The 14,739-nt window shown below is 41.5% G+C and overlaps 2 protein-coding genes across 9 annotated transcripts in view; one reads left to right on the top strand and one right to left on the bottom strand.

The window, feature by feature from the left end:
* The window catches only part of dnah9l (dynein, axonemal, heavy polypeptide 9 like), a 38,514-nt gene extending 36,853 nt beyond the window's left edge, over positions 1 to 1,661 (top strand). For all 7 annotated transcript variants that reach the window (XM_042429895.1, XM_042429896.1, XM_042429893.1 and 4 more), the window contains 4 exons: positions 236 to 351; positions 783 to 895; positions 1,016 to 1,156; positions 1,282 to 1,661. In XM_042429895.1, the coding sequence (XP_042285829.1) occupies positions 236 to 351; positions 783 to 895; positions 1,016 to 1,156; positions 1,282 to 1,529 (618 nt within the window). In that variant the 3' untranslated portion in view covers positions 1,530 to 1,661. The remainder of the gene's footprint in view (positions 1 to 235; positions 352 to 782; positions 896 to 1,015; positions 1,157 to 1,281) is intronic.
* Positions 1,662 to 1,765: 104 nt separating this feature from the next.
* Positions 1,766 to 14,052, bottom strand: LOC121909382 (mitogen-activated protein kinase kinase kinase 20-like). Of its 2 annotated transcripts, XM_042429918.1 has the most exons (12): positions 13,548 to 14,052; positions 12,655 to 12,783; positions 11,085 to 11,172; positions 9,729 to 9,830; positions 9,084 to 9,149; positions 8,890 to 8,918; positions 8,641 to 8,778; positions 8,037 to 8,123; positions 5,870 to 5,944; positions 5,641 to 5,747; positions 3,366 to 3,534; positions 1,766 to 3,267 (listed from the first exon to the last, which is right to left on the bottom strand). In XM_042429918.1, exons 1-12 carry the CDS (start codon positions 13,623 to 13,625, stop codon positions 2,305 to 2,307), a joined length of 2,031 nt encoding a protein of 676 aa, XP_042285852.1. In that variant the 5' UTR covers positions 13,626 to 14,052; the 3' UTR covers positions 1,766 to 2,304. The 2 variants fall into 2 exon arrangements, with proteins under 2 accessions (XP_042285852.1, XP_042285853.1); XM_042429919.1 differs by lacking the exon at positions 13,548 to 14,052 and having other exon boundaries at positions 12,655 to 13,529.
* Between the last annotated feature and the right edge of the window lie 687 nt (positions 14,053 to 14,739).

Raw genomic sequence — 14,739 nt, 5'->3', positions numbered from 1 at the left:
CCCTTAAGAGTAGTGGCGTTTGTTGTTGTGTTCTTCAAAATTAAGAATGCCATTCATGTAATTCCTGTATGCTCACATATCCCTTCATTTAGCAAAGAAACTGAAACTATAAGCTCAGTGGAACAAAAGCCCTCTTCTTGTTTTGTCACAGTCTGCAAATGATTCATGATGTTAAATTGCTACATGTGGTACTAGTGAGTGTAATCGTTGTGATAATATATTTTCTCTGTCAAAGGGTGAACTAGCGATTTCCTCTGAGATGGAGAAACTGCAGACAGCTTTGTTCTTTGACAACGTCCCTGATACCTGGACCAAGCTGGCCTACCCCTCCACCTACAGCCTGGCTATATGGTATGTTTGTGTCAGTATGTCTGAATGTGTGTAGTCTCTGTATATGCGGGACCAGCAGTGAATGCAGTTACTGTGTTATTATTCATCATGTAAAATAGTGGTGGGCTGTAATACAGTATTTTTATATGTGAATATTTGATGCAGTCGTCTTGAGATGATATTTTGTGATACGATTCCAAGCAAACTAATAAAACAAATAAAATGAGTTAATGAAGTAGAAGTTCATTACACTGACTGATTTATTATGATCATTTTATTTTATATGTGTAAATTCTAAATATAGTGATGCATATTGATACTGAAAAATATATTTTTTGATATTGTGATATTAACTTCACCTGTGTCCCCCAGCCCTGATGTAAGATACATAGTAATGTTGCCATGTTTAGTGTCTTCCTCTGTCTTACCGTATGTTTGTGTGTGTATCTCAGGTATAATGATGTGTTACAACGTTGTAAAGAGCTGGACAGCTGGACTCAGGACCTGTCTCTGCCCAGTGTTGTCTGGCTGTCTGGACTTTTCAACCCACAGTCTTTCCTCACTGGTAACACACATTCTTGCATAACAGGTCTACATAAGCACACTTGTGTAAAACATTTTTTTTCTTTTTCTCCCTTCTCTGTCTACTCATCATTAATCTTTTTGTCGTGTTCTTGCTTTCCAGCGGTGATGCAGTCTCTGGCGCGTAAGAACGAGTGGCCCCTGGATAAAGTGAACCTGACAGTGGACGTGACCAAGAAATTTAAGGAAGAGTTCAACCAGCCTGCCAGGGAGGGAGCATATGTATATGGACTTTACATGGAAGGTAGTCAGACTAGTAACAGATGCTGCATTAGTTGATTTACCCTGAACTCAACCAGATGGTGAAAGGTTTAAAAAACTTAAAACATGGCGATTTACCCTCTCCTCCTCACCTGTGTCCATCCACAGGTGCGCGGTGGGACACTCAGGCCGGGGTGATCACAGAGGCCCGTCTGAAGGATTTGACCCCATCCATGCCTGTCATCTCTGTCCGAGCTGTGCCGAACGACCGCCATGAGACCAGGAATATCTACGAGTGTCCGCTCTACAAGACCAAGATCAGAGGACCCACATATGTGTGGACTTTCAACCTCAAAACCAGGGAGCGGCCTGCCAAGTGGGTCCTGGCAGGAGTGGCGCTGCTGCTCAGTGTGTGAGGGGGAGAGTTTAGGGGTCAAGATTTAGAGGTTGACAGAGTGATGGGGGGTGATATGCAACAAAGGTCCGCAGCCAGATTCAAACCGTGGACATTGCAATTATACAGTATGCGTCTTAGGTGTGTACCATTTGTTACCATGTGTTAAATATGTGGGTTCTCAGCTCTCATAACGTAATATATACATAAAGTGGAGGATGGAGGAACTCCAGTAGAGCAAAATCACAGGAATGTAAATCAGTTTCTTTTCTTTTTATTGAAAAAGGATAAAATATACAGAGAAAAAAATGCCAAAAAATTCACACACTAGATCACAGTTAGAACTGATAAAGTCAAAGCTCGTTTTGAACAAATCAAGTCTACAAACTACAAGATATAAGCAGGAGAAAAATATCAGACAGTGCTGCCTCATTAGAGCGGCATTCAAGTGTGTTATTTTGTAACACTTGTACCTCTTACAGTATGTTATGCAGCAGTTTTAATAGCACGTTAAATTACACAGGTGAAGTCATTCTGACATGACAAGACAACCTCCGATTGTCTTGTTGCTCCTTCCTACTTCACAGTACACAGTTTGTAATATTCATCGCTTCAATAAAAAAAAAGAATATTTTAACAAAAGAAATGTGTGTATAATCAGTTATTCTTCAACTGGAGATTCTAATGCACATACTGTAGCTCAGATACCGTATGCGAACAAGTCAATCTTTCTAGTTTGGCCTCTGTGTGTATTTCTATGTGTGTTTTCTGTGCGTCTGTGTGTGCTAATGTGTCGTCTAGTCACTGTCAGACCAATCGAGCTCCATCATGTCCATGGCTGCAGTAGCCATGTTGATTTTGGTTCCGTGTCGCACACTGCAGCTCTTCACAGAGTTCTGATTGGACGAAGCCCGCATGCTCACCTGTACCCCCTGCACCCCCGAGTGACCGATGACACCCACTTCCCCTCTTATCTTTTGGCTCATGGCCTCACTGACGTCACCTCTGACTCCCTGGACTACAACTCCCACGTCACTCCTACGACCCCTGACCCCCACCTCACTCCTGACACCATGACCTACGACCTTCATGACCCCCATGTCCCCCATGTCCATGTCCATGTCACCTAGTCTGTCCATATCCCCCATCTCATCTATGTCTAAGGACAGCATGTCCCCCAAGCCCCCCAAACTCCCATGGAGACCCTTAAACATGGTCGGCAGCCTCCCTCCTTCCATCCCTCCCTCATCTAGCCTGTCCCCAACTTTTTCTATCTCCCATCCTCCCTCTTTCTCCCTCTCCCCTTCTGCATCGAACCCACCCGAATAGCCTCGGACTATGGTGGTCACCCTGCTCCTCTGCATCCCTCCTCGCTCCCTGTCTCCCTCCTCCCACGTCCTCTCCTCCCTCTCCACCACACCGCCCGGGAAGCTCCTGAGTGTCACCTGCACCCTCCCTCCCTCCATACTCCCACTTTCACTGTCTCTATCCCTCTGCCCCCAGCCTTTCTCCTCCAGTGTTCCCTCCTCTTCCTCGTCATCCTCTCCGAACCTCCCCTGCAACCCTCGGAGCATGGCGTGCAGCCTCCCACTGTCGAGGGAGCCCATCCCCCCTGCACTGCTCCCCCTCTCGGTGTCTCCGTTGCTGAGAGTGCGGAGAAGACAGCTGACGCCAGCACTGCTGACCCCTGCACTGTTGGAGTCCTGAGAGTGCGAGCGGAAGAAAGAGCCGGAGGAACCGATGGACATTGGTGTGAAGAACTGATGAGGTCAGAGACAGAAGGGCCAAGATTAGAATAAATCCCAAACAGGTTTTATCTGTCTCAGCAGATTTTCTTAATTCTTTTACTTCTACTCACCGGGCGTTCCATGAGTAGGGAGGTTGGACTAGGAGTCATGTTGGACCTCTCCATCAGCCTCTCCTCCCACAGTTTGAGCCTCCTCTCCCTCTCCTCCAGCTCCTTCTCCTTGGAGTAAAGCTCCCTCTCCAGCTTCCGAAGGCGTTCCAGAGTCGACTCAATTTCGCACCTGGAGTATTAGCACAAACAGTACGTACACAGACAGCATGTCAGTAATCTGTCGTGACTTTTTCCATGCAGATGTGGCCTAGTTTTAACAGCAACTTTACTGAAGCCAGCATGGAATAAATGACAGGTTCCATGTCAAAAAGCTATTTAGGAGGAGGAAATTGAAAGTTGCATCTTCCCCTGTGTGTATTTATTGGTTTGATCAGCCAGTATGTTTCCCTCATGTCTCATTCTGTTAGGTCTGTTAGTTGAGTTAACATCTTGTTTTGTTAGCCTTATTTTTCATGTTTTGTTGACCTCTTTTTTTAAGGGCTCTATAACTCTTCATTCAGTTGCCTTCATTTATTTGTTTTTGTTTAATCTTTTTTAGGAAAATAAACCCAATTTTTCCTTGTGCTTTGACTACAGTACATGTGCTGTTGAAAAATATGCTACCATACTGAATCAGACTCCTCTTTACTCCTTTGCTTTAGTGTTTGTGCACATAATTATATGTTGTAAAGTTGCATTTATTTTTGTCAATTTTAGTTTATTTATTTGGAAAGAAACTCACAATCAAGGCAAAGCCATCTTTTCTTCATTGGAATTCTGCAAATGCAACAAGTACTGTGTCCCAATTCCATAATACATACTAATTCAATACTGAGTTCTCCTTGTTTTGTTTTGGGTTTTTTTAAAATGACAAATTTTGATTAATTCAGTTTTGAGGGGAAAAAATCTGACTGCAGTCTTGGAACGCCAGTACCAATTAAACATCACCAAAAGAAAGCAAAATGTTTTCCAAAGTATGTATTACATTTTTGTTGTTTTTTCATCCTTCTGGAGCTGTCTCACAATCTCAATTTGTTTTAATTTCCTTTGTGCAAAAGTACTGCACATCAACAACAAACGCAAATCAAGATTTTTTTAATATACAGTACATAACTTATGTATACTGAACACACTACACACTAGGAATTAGGTCAGAGCTACTTATTACTACGCTGGCAACATTAAAAGGTGACATGAATCATGTTAGAAATAAATTCTTTTGTCCTATAGCAGACTATATGACATAACAGTCTGACACAGTTGGTTTACTATTTACCAAACTGCTCTTGCAAAAGACAAAAATGTAACTTATGCAAAAAGTTCTCTGTATATAATCAGTGTAAAATGTGTCCAGCTGCAGTACTGCCTTCTACCACAAGAGGTCACTGTGAATTTGTGAGTGACAGTACATGAAGCCGCATTCACAAACACAATCAACTCTCACAGTAACTAAATATAGACAGAGATCTGACGCACAGCCATACCTCCTCCTGTGTTCCTTCCATACCTCCCTATTCATTCATCCCGCCCCTTCACCTCCCTCACTGACTCTGCCCTCCCCCTTCTTCCCTCCCCTTTTCTTGTCCAAGTTTTTCCACCCATACCCAAAACTTCACTCAGAATTGATTGCCTTGCTGTACTCATGTTAAATATGCATAGAATCTCGCACCTTCTCTCCTCTGCTCCATCCCCCACCTCTCTTTCTCTCTCTCTCTTTCTCTCTCTCTCCCTTGTCTCACCCCTGTCATCTGTCCACTCTTGTTTCCCACTATCCTCTCCGTTTCTCTCTTGCTCAGTGTTTTTGATTTCACATGCACCCAATACATTTCTGTTCCTCCCTGAGCTTCTCTTCTTCAGCTCGTATTTGATTTCTCCCTTCACCTCTTCCCAACCCCCCCTCCTACACTCACCCCTCTGTCTTTCTCCCCTTAGTGGAGCGAGGGCAGAGTGGAGGAGTAGAGGAATCTCTTCCATGGACACTTTCCAGAGAGCTTATTATAGACTGAAGTAGAGTACAGGGTCACACATTCAGCTTCTCTCCTGAGCTTTAGAGTCCACAGAGCTGTGTATATGTGTGTGTGTGTGTGTGTGCTGGCACGTGTGTGACTATGCATATTGAGTTTTATATGGAGTACAGTGAACCATAGACTCTATATTTGTCATTCTGACAAGAGCCCAAGACCTTTACTATATACACTTAGAAAATGACGGAAAACACTTCCTGCTCGGAAGCACTGCAGATTTACTCAGTGTTTTCATATGAATTTGGGCTGTGTGTGTGTGTTTGTGCGTGTACCTCCACTGGTCCTTGTTATGTAGAAAGGAGTTGCACTGGTCCGGTAGCCTGCTGTCGTTGGCCATGGTCTCCAGGGTTACCAGCACCTGCTTAAACTGTGGACGCTCCTGTAAGCACATGTGTGTACACAAGATAAAATAACCACCAGTTACATCTCACAAGTAAACAAGTGAGCTGCGAGAAATATTTAAACAAATAAATATTTGTATCACTGGTGCCATTAGTTTACCTTTGGGTCTGCTTGCCAACATTTCCTCATAAGCTCTGCAAAACTTGCTGGACAGCTGGTGGGGATGGTCAGCCTCTAGATACCGAGATACACACAAACACAAACAGAGGACTTCACTTTTTGTCAGAAAAGTCATAGCGTGTTTTTTCAAATAATTTAACCTACTGACAACAAGAAAAAATGAAAATATGCCTGTAAATCTTAAATGTTTCAGCATTAAATATTCTATCAGAATATTTTACTAGATAATTAATTAGAACTGCAACAACTGGTCAATTGATCGATCAGTCAATGGACAAAATTAATTGGCAACTAATTTGATAATTGATAAATTGTCAAAATTGGAAAAAAATACATTTGATAGATGCTGCTGTTTCTTGTCTTAACATTATTGTCAAATGAATTTTTGGGGCTTTTTATCATTTGATGACCTCACTGTGCGCTCTCGGAAACTGATTGGAATTATCTGCAGGCTTCTGATCAACAAAGTTGATGTCAAAATATCAAAATGTTTAAAAAGAGTTTATAGCCATGCTAGCATTTCTGTGAAGCTGTACAGAAGCAATTTGACAAAACATCAGCAATCTGACATGCTGATGTTTAATAAGTATAATGTTTACTGTGTTCAATGTCATTAGTTTTGCAAGTAATTAAGAAATTGGTCAAATCAATGTCCAACCAATGACCAAAATAATTGGCTTATGACAAATCAAAATTTGTCCTGATGATGATGCTAGATTAAAAGTTAAGAGATCACTGAAGTTATTCATCCTGAGGAGAACATGTATGTATGAAATTTCATGAACATCTATCCAACAGTTGTCAAAACATTTTTACTGTGAGCCAAAAATGTCAAGCTGCTGGTGACGCTAGAGGAAAAATCGGGGGATCACCAAAGTCATTAGGATTCATCCTCTGGGGAACATGAATGTCTATATAACAGTTGTTGTTCAGAGTTTAACACTCAAAACCTCAGCTAATCTGCTTCAACAGGATGTGTGGTGTGGTTTGATCAGATTTTAATCGACAATGGCCCGGAAAAATACACAAACAACCCTGCAGCTGCCATCTCTGATTCTGAATCAAGTATTGCTAAATCCTGATGGTGCTCAGACATATAAAACATCACCTTTTTCCAACTGAGTCCTTGCACAGGGAAATAAAGGAAATGCAACAACTTAAAACCTAGCAATAGGCTATTCAAGAAAAAAAGGTCATGTTATGAGACATTTGGTTTTAACTGATTAATTTTTTTAACATTTAAAGTTTTATAACAAAATACAGACCAATAAGTTCTTAATCACTCAATCATTTGAACTTAAAATGTATATTCTGGTTTATCTGTTTATGATGTAAATGGGATCCATGTTTGCCTTTCTGTAACATGTAGCAACAACACAGAACCACACCATGCCACTGAGATAATGTCCCTCCATAAAAAAGATCCCATGGCATCACCAAAGGTTTGAATGAGCCCAGACAGCTCCATAGTACAGTGCAGTAAATGGAAACAGTTTTCTCTGGGGATTAATCCTAAAATATCACAGACTGAGTGGAGAGAGGGCATGTAAGAGGGTCAGGAAGAGAGGTATAGCAATGGAGGGGAAAATCAGAGGGAGACTGGGAAAGGGAAAGAGAGAGAGAGAGAGAGAGAGTTATTTAGGGAGAGTATTTGGAGATTAGCCAACAGCTACGCAGGATTCATGTTCTCTGAGTTGTTTGTTGGCCCCCTCTGTGTGTGTGTGTGTGTTTGAGAGTGCGTGCGGCTGTTGAGGGGGATTCAGGCACGTCAATAACCGAAACACATACACAGTATAACCATCATCCCCCACCTCCCATAAACCTCCTGAATCAACCCTCCTATCACTGCAATCTTTCTTCTTTACCCCGCTCTCTCTCTCTCTCTGTCTCTCTCGTAAAGGCTTTAGGCTTGGGGTGGGGGGTTGTCTGGCCGAGCTCCACTGCCTTACAAGAGCAGAGAACTGACATCAGGCCTAAAAATACCCAGCCTCAGCCTCACCAGCTCACAGTGGAAACCATGAGAGCATCGCATTGTTCCTCCAGCCTTCTCAAACTCTGGTGGTGCTACATGCTTACAGTGTGTTCAGAGAGGTGTGCGTACGCGTGTGTGTGTGTGTGGGGGGGGGGGGTGTGTGTGTGTGTGTACCTCTTGTTTTTCCACCACCAGCCACGCAACCTGCAACCCTTCAAAACCTTTGAAAGGAACTTCCCGAGTCAGCATCTCCCACAGCACCTGGACACAGAACAGACTGTGTTGGTTCATTGAGACAGACATAAATACTTTGATGTATGATATTCAGGGTCTGTTTTTATATGGATTTTTCTGGAATGAATGTGAGGATGTTTTAACAGATTGAAAGCATGAAATTAAATTAACGAAAATACACAGTACAGTAGGGCTGAGTTTTGTTGGAAATTTTAGATACCAGAGTTTCAGCACTGATACCAAAACTCTTCATTTGATGCTTTACTTTGTCCTTTCTAATAATGTAAGAATAGAAACCAAACTTCTCTTAAATGTTGTCTAAATAAAGCAGTCATACAAGAACTTTACCTTAATAAAATTAATTGGCACAATTATGATGTAAAATCAGAAACTGTCTGAAGGACTAGAAATGTGAGCAAGCATTTGATGCCTGCTTTCGGTAAATAACAATTTTTGATATTACATCAGTTTTTAAAAAGTAACCATATTTAGGTTTTATTAGTGGCCTTACAAAACAAATATTTATACAATAGAGCCAACTCACCACACCGTAGGAGTAGGTGTCACAAGTCTCAGAGACAGGCAGGCTCTGAATGACTTCAGGAGCCATCCAGGGAAAAGTGCCCACCACTGTCATATGGGTGGTATGGGACAAGAACTTGGAAGCCCCAAAGTCACAAATCTGGAATCCCAACAGAAAAGGAGAGAAAAGTGAAGAAACTCAACCATAACCTGTGTGCCTGAACTGAATGATCAATGCCAGTATGTGGTTTTCCATACAAGACGTACAAACCTTCAGCACTTTGTCAGCAGTCATGACCACTGTGAACGAGAGAACCAATCAAAGGTGTGTAACAATAAGTGGTAATAAACTGTAGCTAGCAGACAAACAGTGCAGAGAGGCCATGTTTCCATGTACATATGTACTGTAAGTACAGTAAGCATACGGTTTGAAGAATAGATTAGACTGTGGTTTAGATAAGTTACCGTTCCGTGACTTGAGGTCTCTGTGAATGACTTTGACTGGAGCTTCTCCATGGAGGTAATGCATCCCTGTAAGGAAAATAAGGGTCAATAACAGCTAAAAAACTACAACTTTTTTGTTTTATGTTTAAAACAGCTGCTGGTTTTAGGACTTGATGTTAACTTGTTTCAGGCTCAATTTCATTTTTACAGAAATTTACTGGATGAACTAGAGTGAAACCTGAGAAATCTTTAATCCAAATCACTATAAATGACAAAAAGTAGAATATAGAGGACTAGCATCCTTAAAAGATTAAATCATTATTAAACTTATCTGAATTTGATACTGAGCTGACAGGACTGACTTTCATTCAGTTATCTTGTATTATACATTCTATTTATTTGTTGTTTAATTTTTTAATTATTTAGCATGTTGGGGTTGGTCTGGACTGCAATTGAAGGCATCAAGAGCACTAAAAGCTATAATCTGTGGAACATGATGACCTCTGTACAAAGAATCTAAAGGTATGTTTTCAGATTTTTATTGTTTTACTTTCTTAGAAAGATTTTATCTCATCTATGTCCACATTGAAAGTTTATAATAAAGTAGATATCAGAGTGATTCAACCTTGACACATTTTATTATTATCATCTTTTCTTTAGGTGTACCTTTGGCTATCTGTATGGCCCATGTCATGATCTGCTCCATGTCCATCTCCTCACTCTGCTCACTGGAAAGGTACTCATATAGAGACCCTCCACTAGCATATTCTGTAACACACACACACACAAACAGGCCATGGTCATTATAATAGAGCAAAGTAAAAAACAAAATCATCTGTACCCATACACAGCTCGACATACAAAAAAAACACAAAAATGTCCATTTTGAGACTTATCCTTACAATCTTCATAACCTGCCTCCTGAAAGAATAAAGTCTCACGTTTATAATGTCGTTACAGCAGGTATCACTCTACCTGTTTAAAGTCTGTTTCACATGACTGACAACATTTTAACAAGTGATTATAAACATTATAAACAAGTGAAATCAATTAACCCTATCCCGTTTTTTTTTACTTGTCTGGACATTTGCAGTGCAGTTTTATTCTACATCAATTTATTACATATGTTTTGAGAAAGATGACACTCACCACACAGACCAATTCAGAGAGAAACCAGCTCAAATCAGCTGAAACCCTTTCTAATCCCCTGACTGTCTAAATCAGATTATTTGAGAACTTTTAACCTTTCCTATTTATTTCTTGGAATGTCAGAGATTTTCAAGAGACTATTGAAAGAAAGAGGATACTGACTAGCCAAAGGAGCGTTTTGGGTAGAACAAGGAAAATCTGTCCCTAAAATTGCTCTTACCCTTTGCAAATTGCCACCAACTACAGTGCACACCAAAATCCTCCTCCTGAACAGTTCTTTATGCCTACTGTGCTTTTTTTAAATTTTTACTAAGTGTTGGACTCGATTAGACTCAGCTGCAGTGAGAATTGTTACAAGACAAGTCTGTAGTGGTGTGTCGGTGCTTTATCTTAACCATATGACCCCATCCAGGATTACAACCATGTCCAAACATGCTGGTCTCAGTTACAAATGTCCTGCCAGGAAACAGCAAGAAGCAGCTCTCAGAGTATACACCAATACTTCAAAACACACACACAAACACTGGTACGATAATCGGAGCATGTGCTAACGTGTCTGTAAGTTTATGATCCAGCACACACTAGTAGAGCTCATATACAGACACATATAGTTTTATATGAGAGGGCAATCTGCCCAGACTCTGATCCCTTCATGCCTCATTTAAACCCATGACCTGACCTTAACCTGATGTTACTTATAGCCACTAAACTTTAACCCCAAAGAAAATAGTACATAATTCATAATTTGTAGAGCACTTTTTCAAAAGATAAGCCTTATCTGAATGAAGTTGGGGATTAAACTTTATGTTCTTGTGAGGACATCTGACAGGATACATGAATCTTACAAACACACACACACACGTGGGTTCTGACCTGTGACAATGCCATAGTTGGGAGATTCCAGCACGGCTCCATAAAACTGAATGATGTTCTTATGACTCAGGACACTGAGAATCTCAGCCTGGACAAGGAGACGAGCCAAGAGACAGAGAGAGAAACACGGGGATATGAACAACTTTAGTAACAGTTTATAATGCGACACTAGCAAAGAAACATGACCTTTGAGATAATTAAGTGTAAATAATTCTTGATGTGCTGTAACTATAAAAGCTTTTGAATTGTTATTTAATTTTAAAGTTATTTCTGATAGCGTCTCTAGGATGCCTGACCTGAGGTCTCCAAACAAAGACCTTCCACACCACTGTGACAAACATGCCATTAATCTAAACTGACATACAGGTCATACCCTCTCTGCATATGTGGAATATGTAACTGTTGCCAAGCAACATAATAACTAACCATTAATTTGAAAAAAAAAATCACACAAAAAATGCAATTTATCATAATACTTCTCAGTAAATAGTTGTTCTTCACAACAGCAATTTACCTTTCACTTTTATTCCCATTATTTCCTCCATGTGTGAGGTATTAGTGTGTACACAACTTCAGTTTGTGTGCATGTATTTGCACAAGTGGTTTTACGTGTGTGAATGTGATGTTGGTGCAAAGATTTAAGATGAATCTCTTCTCAAACTGCTCCATTTTCCATTAAGGGTTGCAGAAATAAAAAAGATTTACGTGACTGTCTTAGAAAGACCACTACACTGCAGTTCTCCCATGATCCATCAATTTGTATTTACACATGAAATGTACACCCACTTTTCATGCATGTCTGCCAGCCCACCCGCCCACCCGCCCGCCCTGCATGTGTTTGTGTATGGGTGTGAGAAAGTGAGTGTGAGAGAAATAAGTCAAACAACAAATCAGATTCTGTCTCCTCTGCAGTTTTAGGTACAGTAGTTAACCCATGTTTCACACAGTGAGTTTTATCCTTAAATTCAGTACTTTTATTCAGTACTTTTGATTTGTCTTTGCATTTGTTTGTGCATGCTTTACATTACATTGTTTAAATCTGCTTCCACAACAATAACGCCGTGCCCCCACTCACCCACAGGTCACCCTAACTTCTAACAGTTTCCTGACACTGAGTTGTGAACCTCTACCACTCTAGTATTAATAACATGGAAGGAAATTATGTTTGGATTACCGTTGGCGTCACACTCATGGAGAGCCACCCTGCCTGAAATGCAATGCATAAAGCCAAAATGACCACACACCTCGTCCTAACATACAATGGGAGGAACAGGGGAGTGCTGGCATAAATAACTCCTCCATCCACAAAAGAGTGGGAGGAGGTAGGGGGACGAGGAGAGGTATGTTTAAGATAAACACATGTTCAACAGGGGAGGAGAATCTGGGACATTAGTGGAAACTGATTTGTGTTGAAGTGTGGAGCAGTAACATGCCACAGAGGAGAATCCTTAAACGACAACAATGTTGGATCTTATTATTATGCTCGTGCACGCCTCTGAAATCTAGGTCTTCTGCAGCAGTGTGTATCTGTGTGCATATGTGTGTGTGTGTATGTGTGTCTCCTCCCTACCTCTTTGTCAATCTTCAAAAGCTTTTTCACAGCCACTTCCTTGTCCTGGGATATCCAGAGGGCTCTGTAGACGCTCCCAAAGCTGCCTCCTCCACAGTTCTCATAGAAGAGCAGGTCCTCATGCTTTATCTGCACAAACGACGAGCCGGGGGACGACATGGCATACTGACTCACACGCACACAAACACACACACAACACAACACACACACACACTCACTCTCCCCAAAAGCGTGCACGCTCAACCGCCGCCGCTGCCCCGAAAGTATTCAGTCACCGATGAGCAAAAAGCAAGTGAAGGATAAGAAATAAAGAGAGGCGGAGTAGTTTCCTCTACAGGGTCAGAGTGGATGTTGTCAGTCAGCAGAACAGATTGTCAGAGAGAAGAAACCAGAAAGTGCTGGAAAGAGAGAGAGAAGTTTGCTCGCTGTGAGTCAGTAAAAGTCAGCTGAAGGCATAGCCCTGCTGTCACTACTCGAGAAGGTATTACATTGCCTGATAGTGGTCATCCAGTGGAACTACAACACAAGGCAGACACACACATGCACAGAGCGCAAAGATGAAGGGGAGGTGAGTGTCTGAGTGTGTGAGTCTGAGTTACGGGTTTGCAGTCAGTGTGTGCAGTCTGCCTGCAGCAGACACACTGTTCAAATATGGTCACTGGCATCCAGGGCATTCCTTCTTCCTGGATAACTGTGGCTATATAAAGCTCTCCATACACACACGCACACACACACACACCCACACACACACACACACACACACGCAGAGATATACAACTCTAGCCTATAGCGTGTCAGACATAGTAAATCAGTTAGCAACAAGGATGACTGCCACAGATACCTAAATCCATCTCTCACACACTCTGCATCTAAAAACACACACGCACACTCACCAGAGAAGCCAGGCGGGGATAGTGTGTTACACGACCCGACAGGAATGACCCAGTGACATCATCAAGCAGGATAGCCATGCTGACATCACTGTGTAGGGACAGGTGAGATCAGCTACTGTGTGGGAAGTTAGGACACTTCTCGGTTGTTAACAGTAATCAAGCGCAAAAGGAGACTACCTTGTGATTCACCGAATAAATAAAACATGACTAAATGTCTGTTGGCAGCTTCTAGAAGCTGCAATGAATTATTACCCTTCAGAGAGCAAAAGTGCTGGATTGAAAGAACATCTTGCTGATTTTAAACTATTCAGAGTTTTGCTCTTGACTCTGAAACTGACTTCAAGACAGCACTACATAACAGGTCATTGAATCACCAAAAATTAAAAAGGGTTCTTCCTCTGGGGAGCATATATGTGCTGAGCAGTCAACCAGTTACAATATACAACATCTTGTCTGCAGAAGTGGAAAGTTTGCTGGTAGGGTGGTATGAGAGGAAAGGTTACGAGGTTCATCTACATCCTACATCCAAATCTAAGAGGGTTTCTCCTATGAGAACCATGAATATATGCTGCAAATTTCTATGCAATCTGACCATTAACATTTTCTTGTGTTCAAGGTGGATCATTTTGACCAAAATGGTGCTAGAGAAAGTTCACACAATGACCCTGAATGGACAGAGATCCTCTGGTGAGCAATGTAGTGTCACAATTACATAAAGAGACAGATCACATGAAAAATAGTCACAATTGTTGCAGCAAAGGTTGTGATTTGCAGACTTTTAGTTCCTTCTATAGGTCAGTCTCCAAAAGTTACGGATGCTTCTACACTTCCCAGAACACAGCTAAATAGCTCAATGGTGTCTTTAATTAGATCCTTCCTGCCTGGTAAATGCCCATGTCTTTCAACCACAACCCCTTATCATAACGCAGGCTTTCTTTAAAAAATTTGTAACCTCCAGGTGATGTCACATGACTAATTTTCTTAGACTTGACAAAACTGCCCCCAGAGCCACAGAAGACATAACACGACCATTTTCAGGCTAGGTAACACTCCTTCTTACAAGCAATCTGACTCTGAAATCAGCGGAATGCTCCTTTAGGCAGAAGCAAATGTTTGGTGTGCATGTCAGAGATATCTATTAGAGTATCAGAGAAATTGTTCATGTTGTTGTGCAAACAGACAGAACAGCACC

The sequence above is a fragment of the Thunnus maccoyii genome, chromosome 12 (assembly GCF_910596095.1).
Source record: "Thunnus maccoyii chromosome 12, fThuMac1.1, whole genome shotgun sequence".
Lineage (NCBI taxonomy): Eukaryota > Metazoa > Chordata > Actinopteri > Scombriformes > Scombridae > Thunnus > Thunnus maccoyii.
The sequence above is the reverse complement of the archived record's forward strand: the minus strand, read 5'-3'. Positions and strand labels throughout refer to the sequence as shown.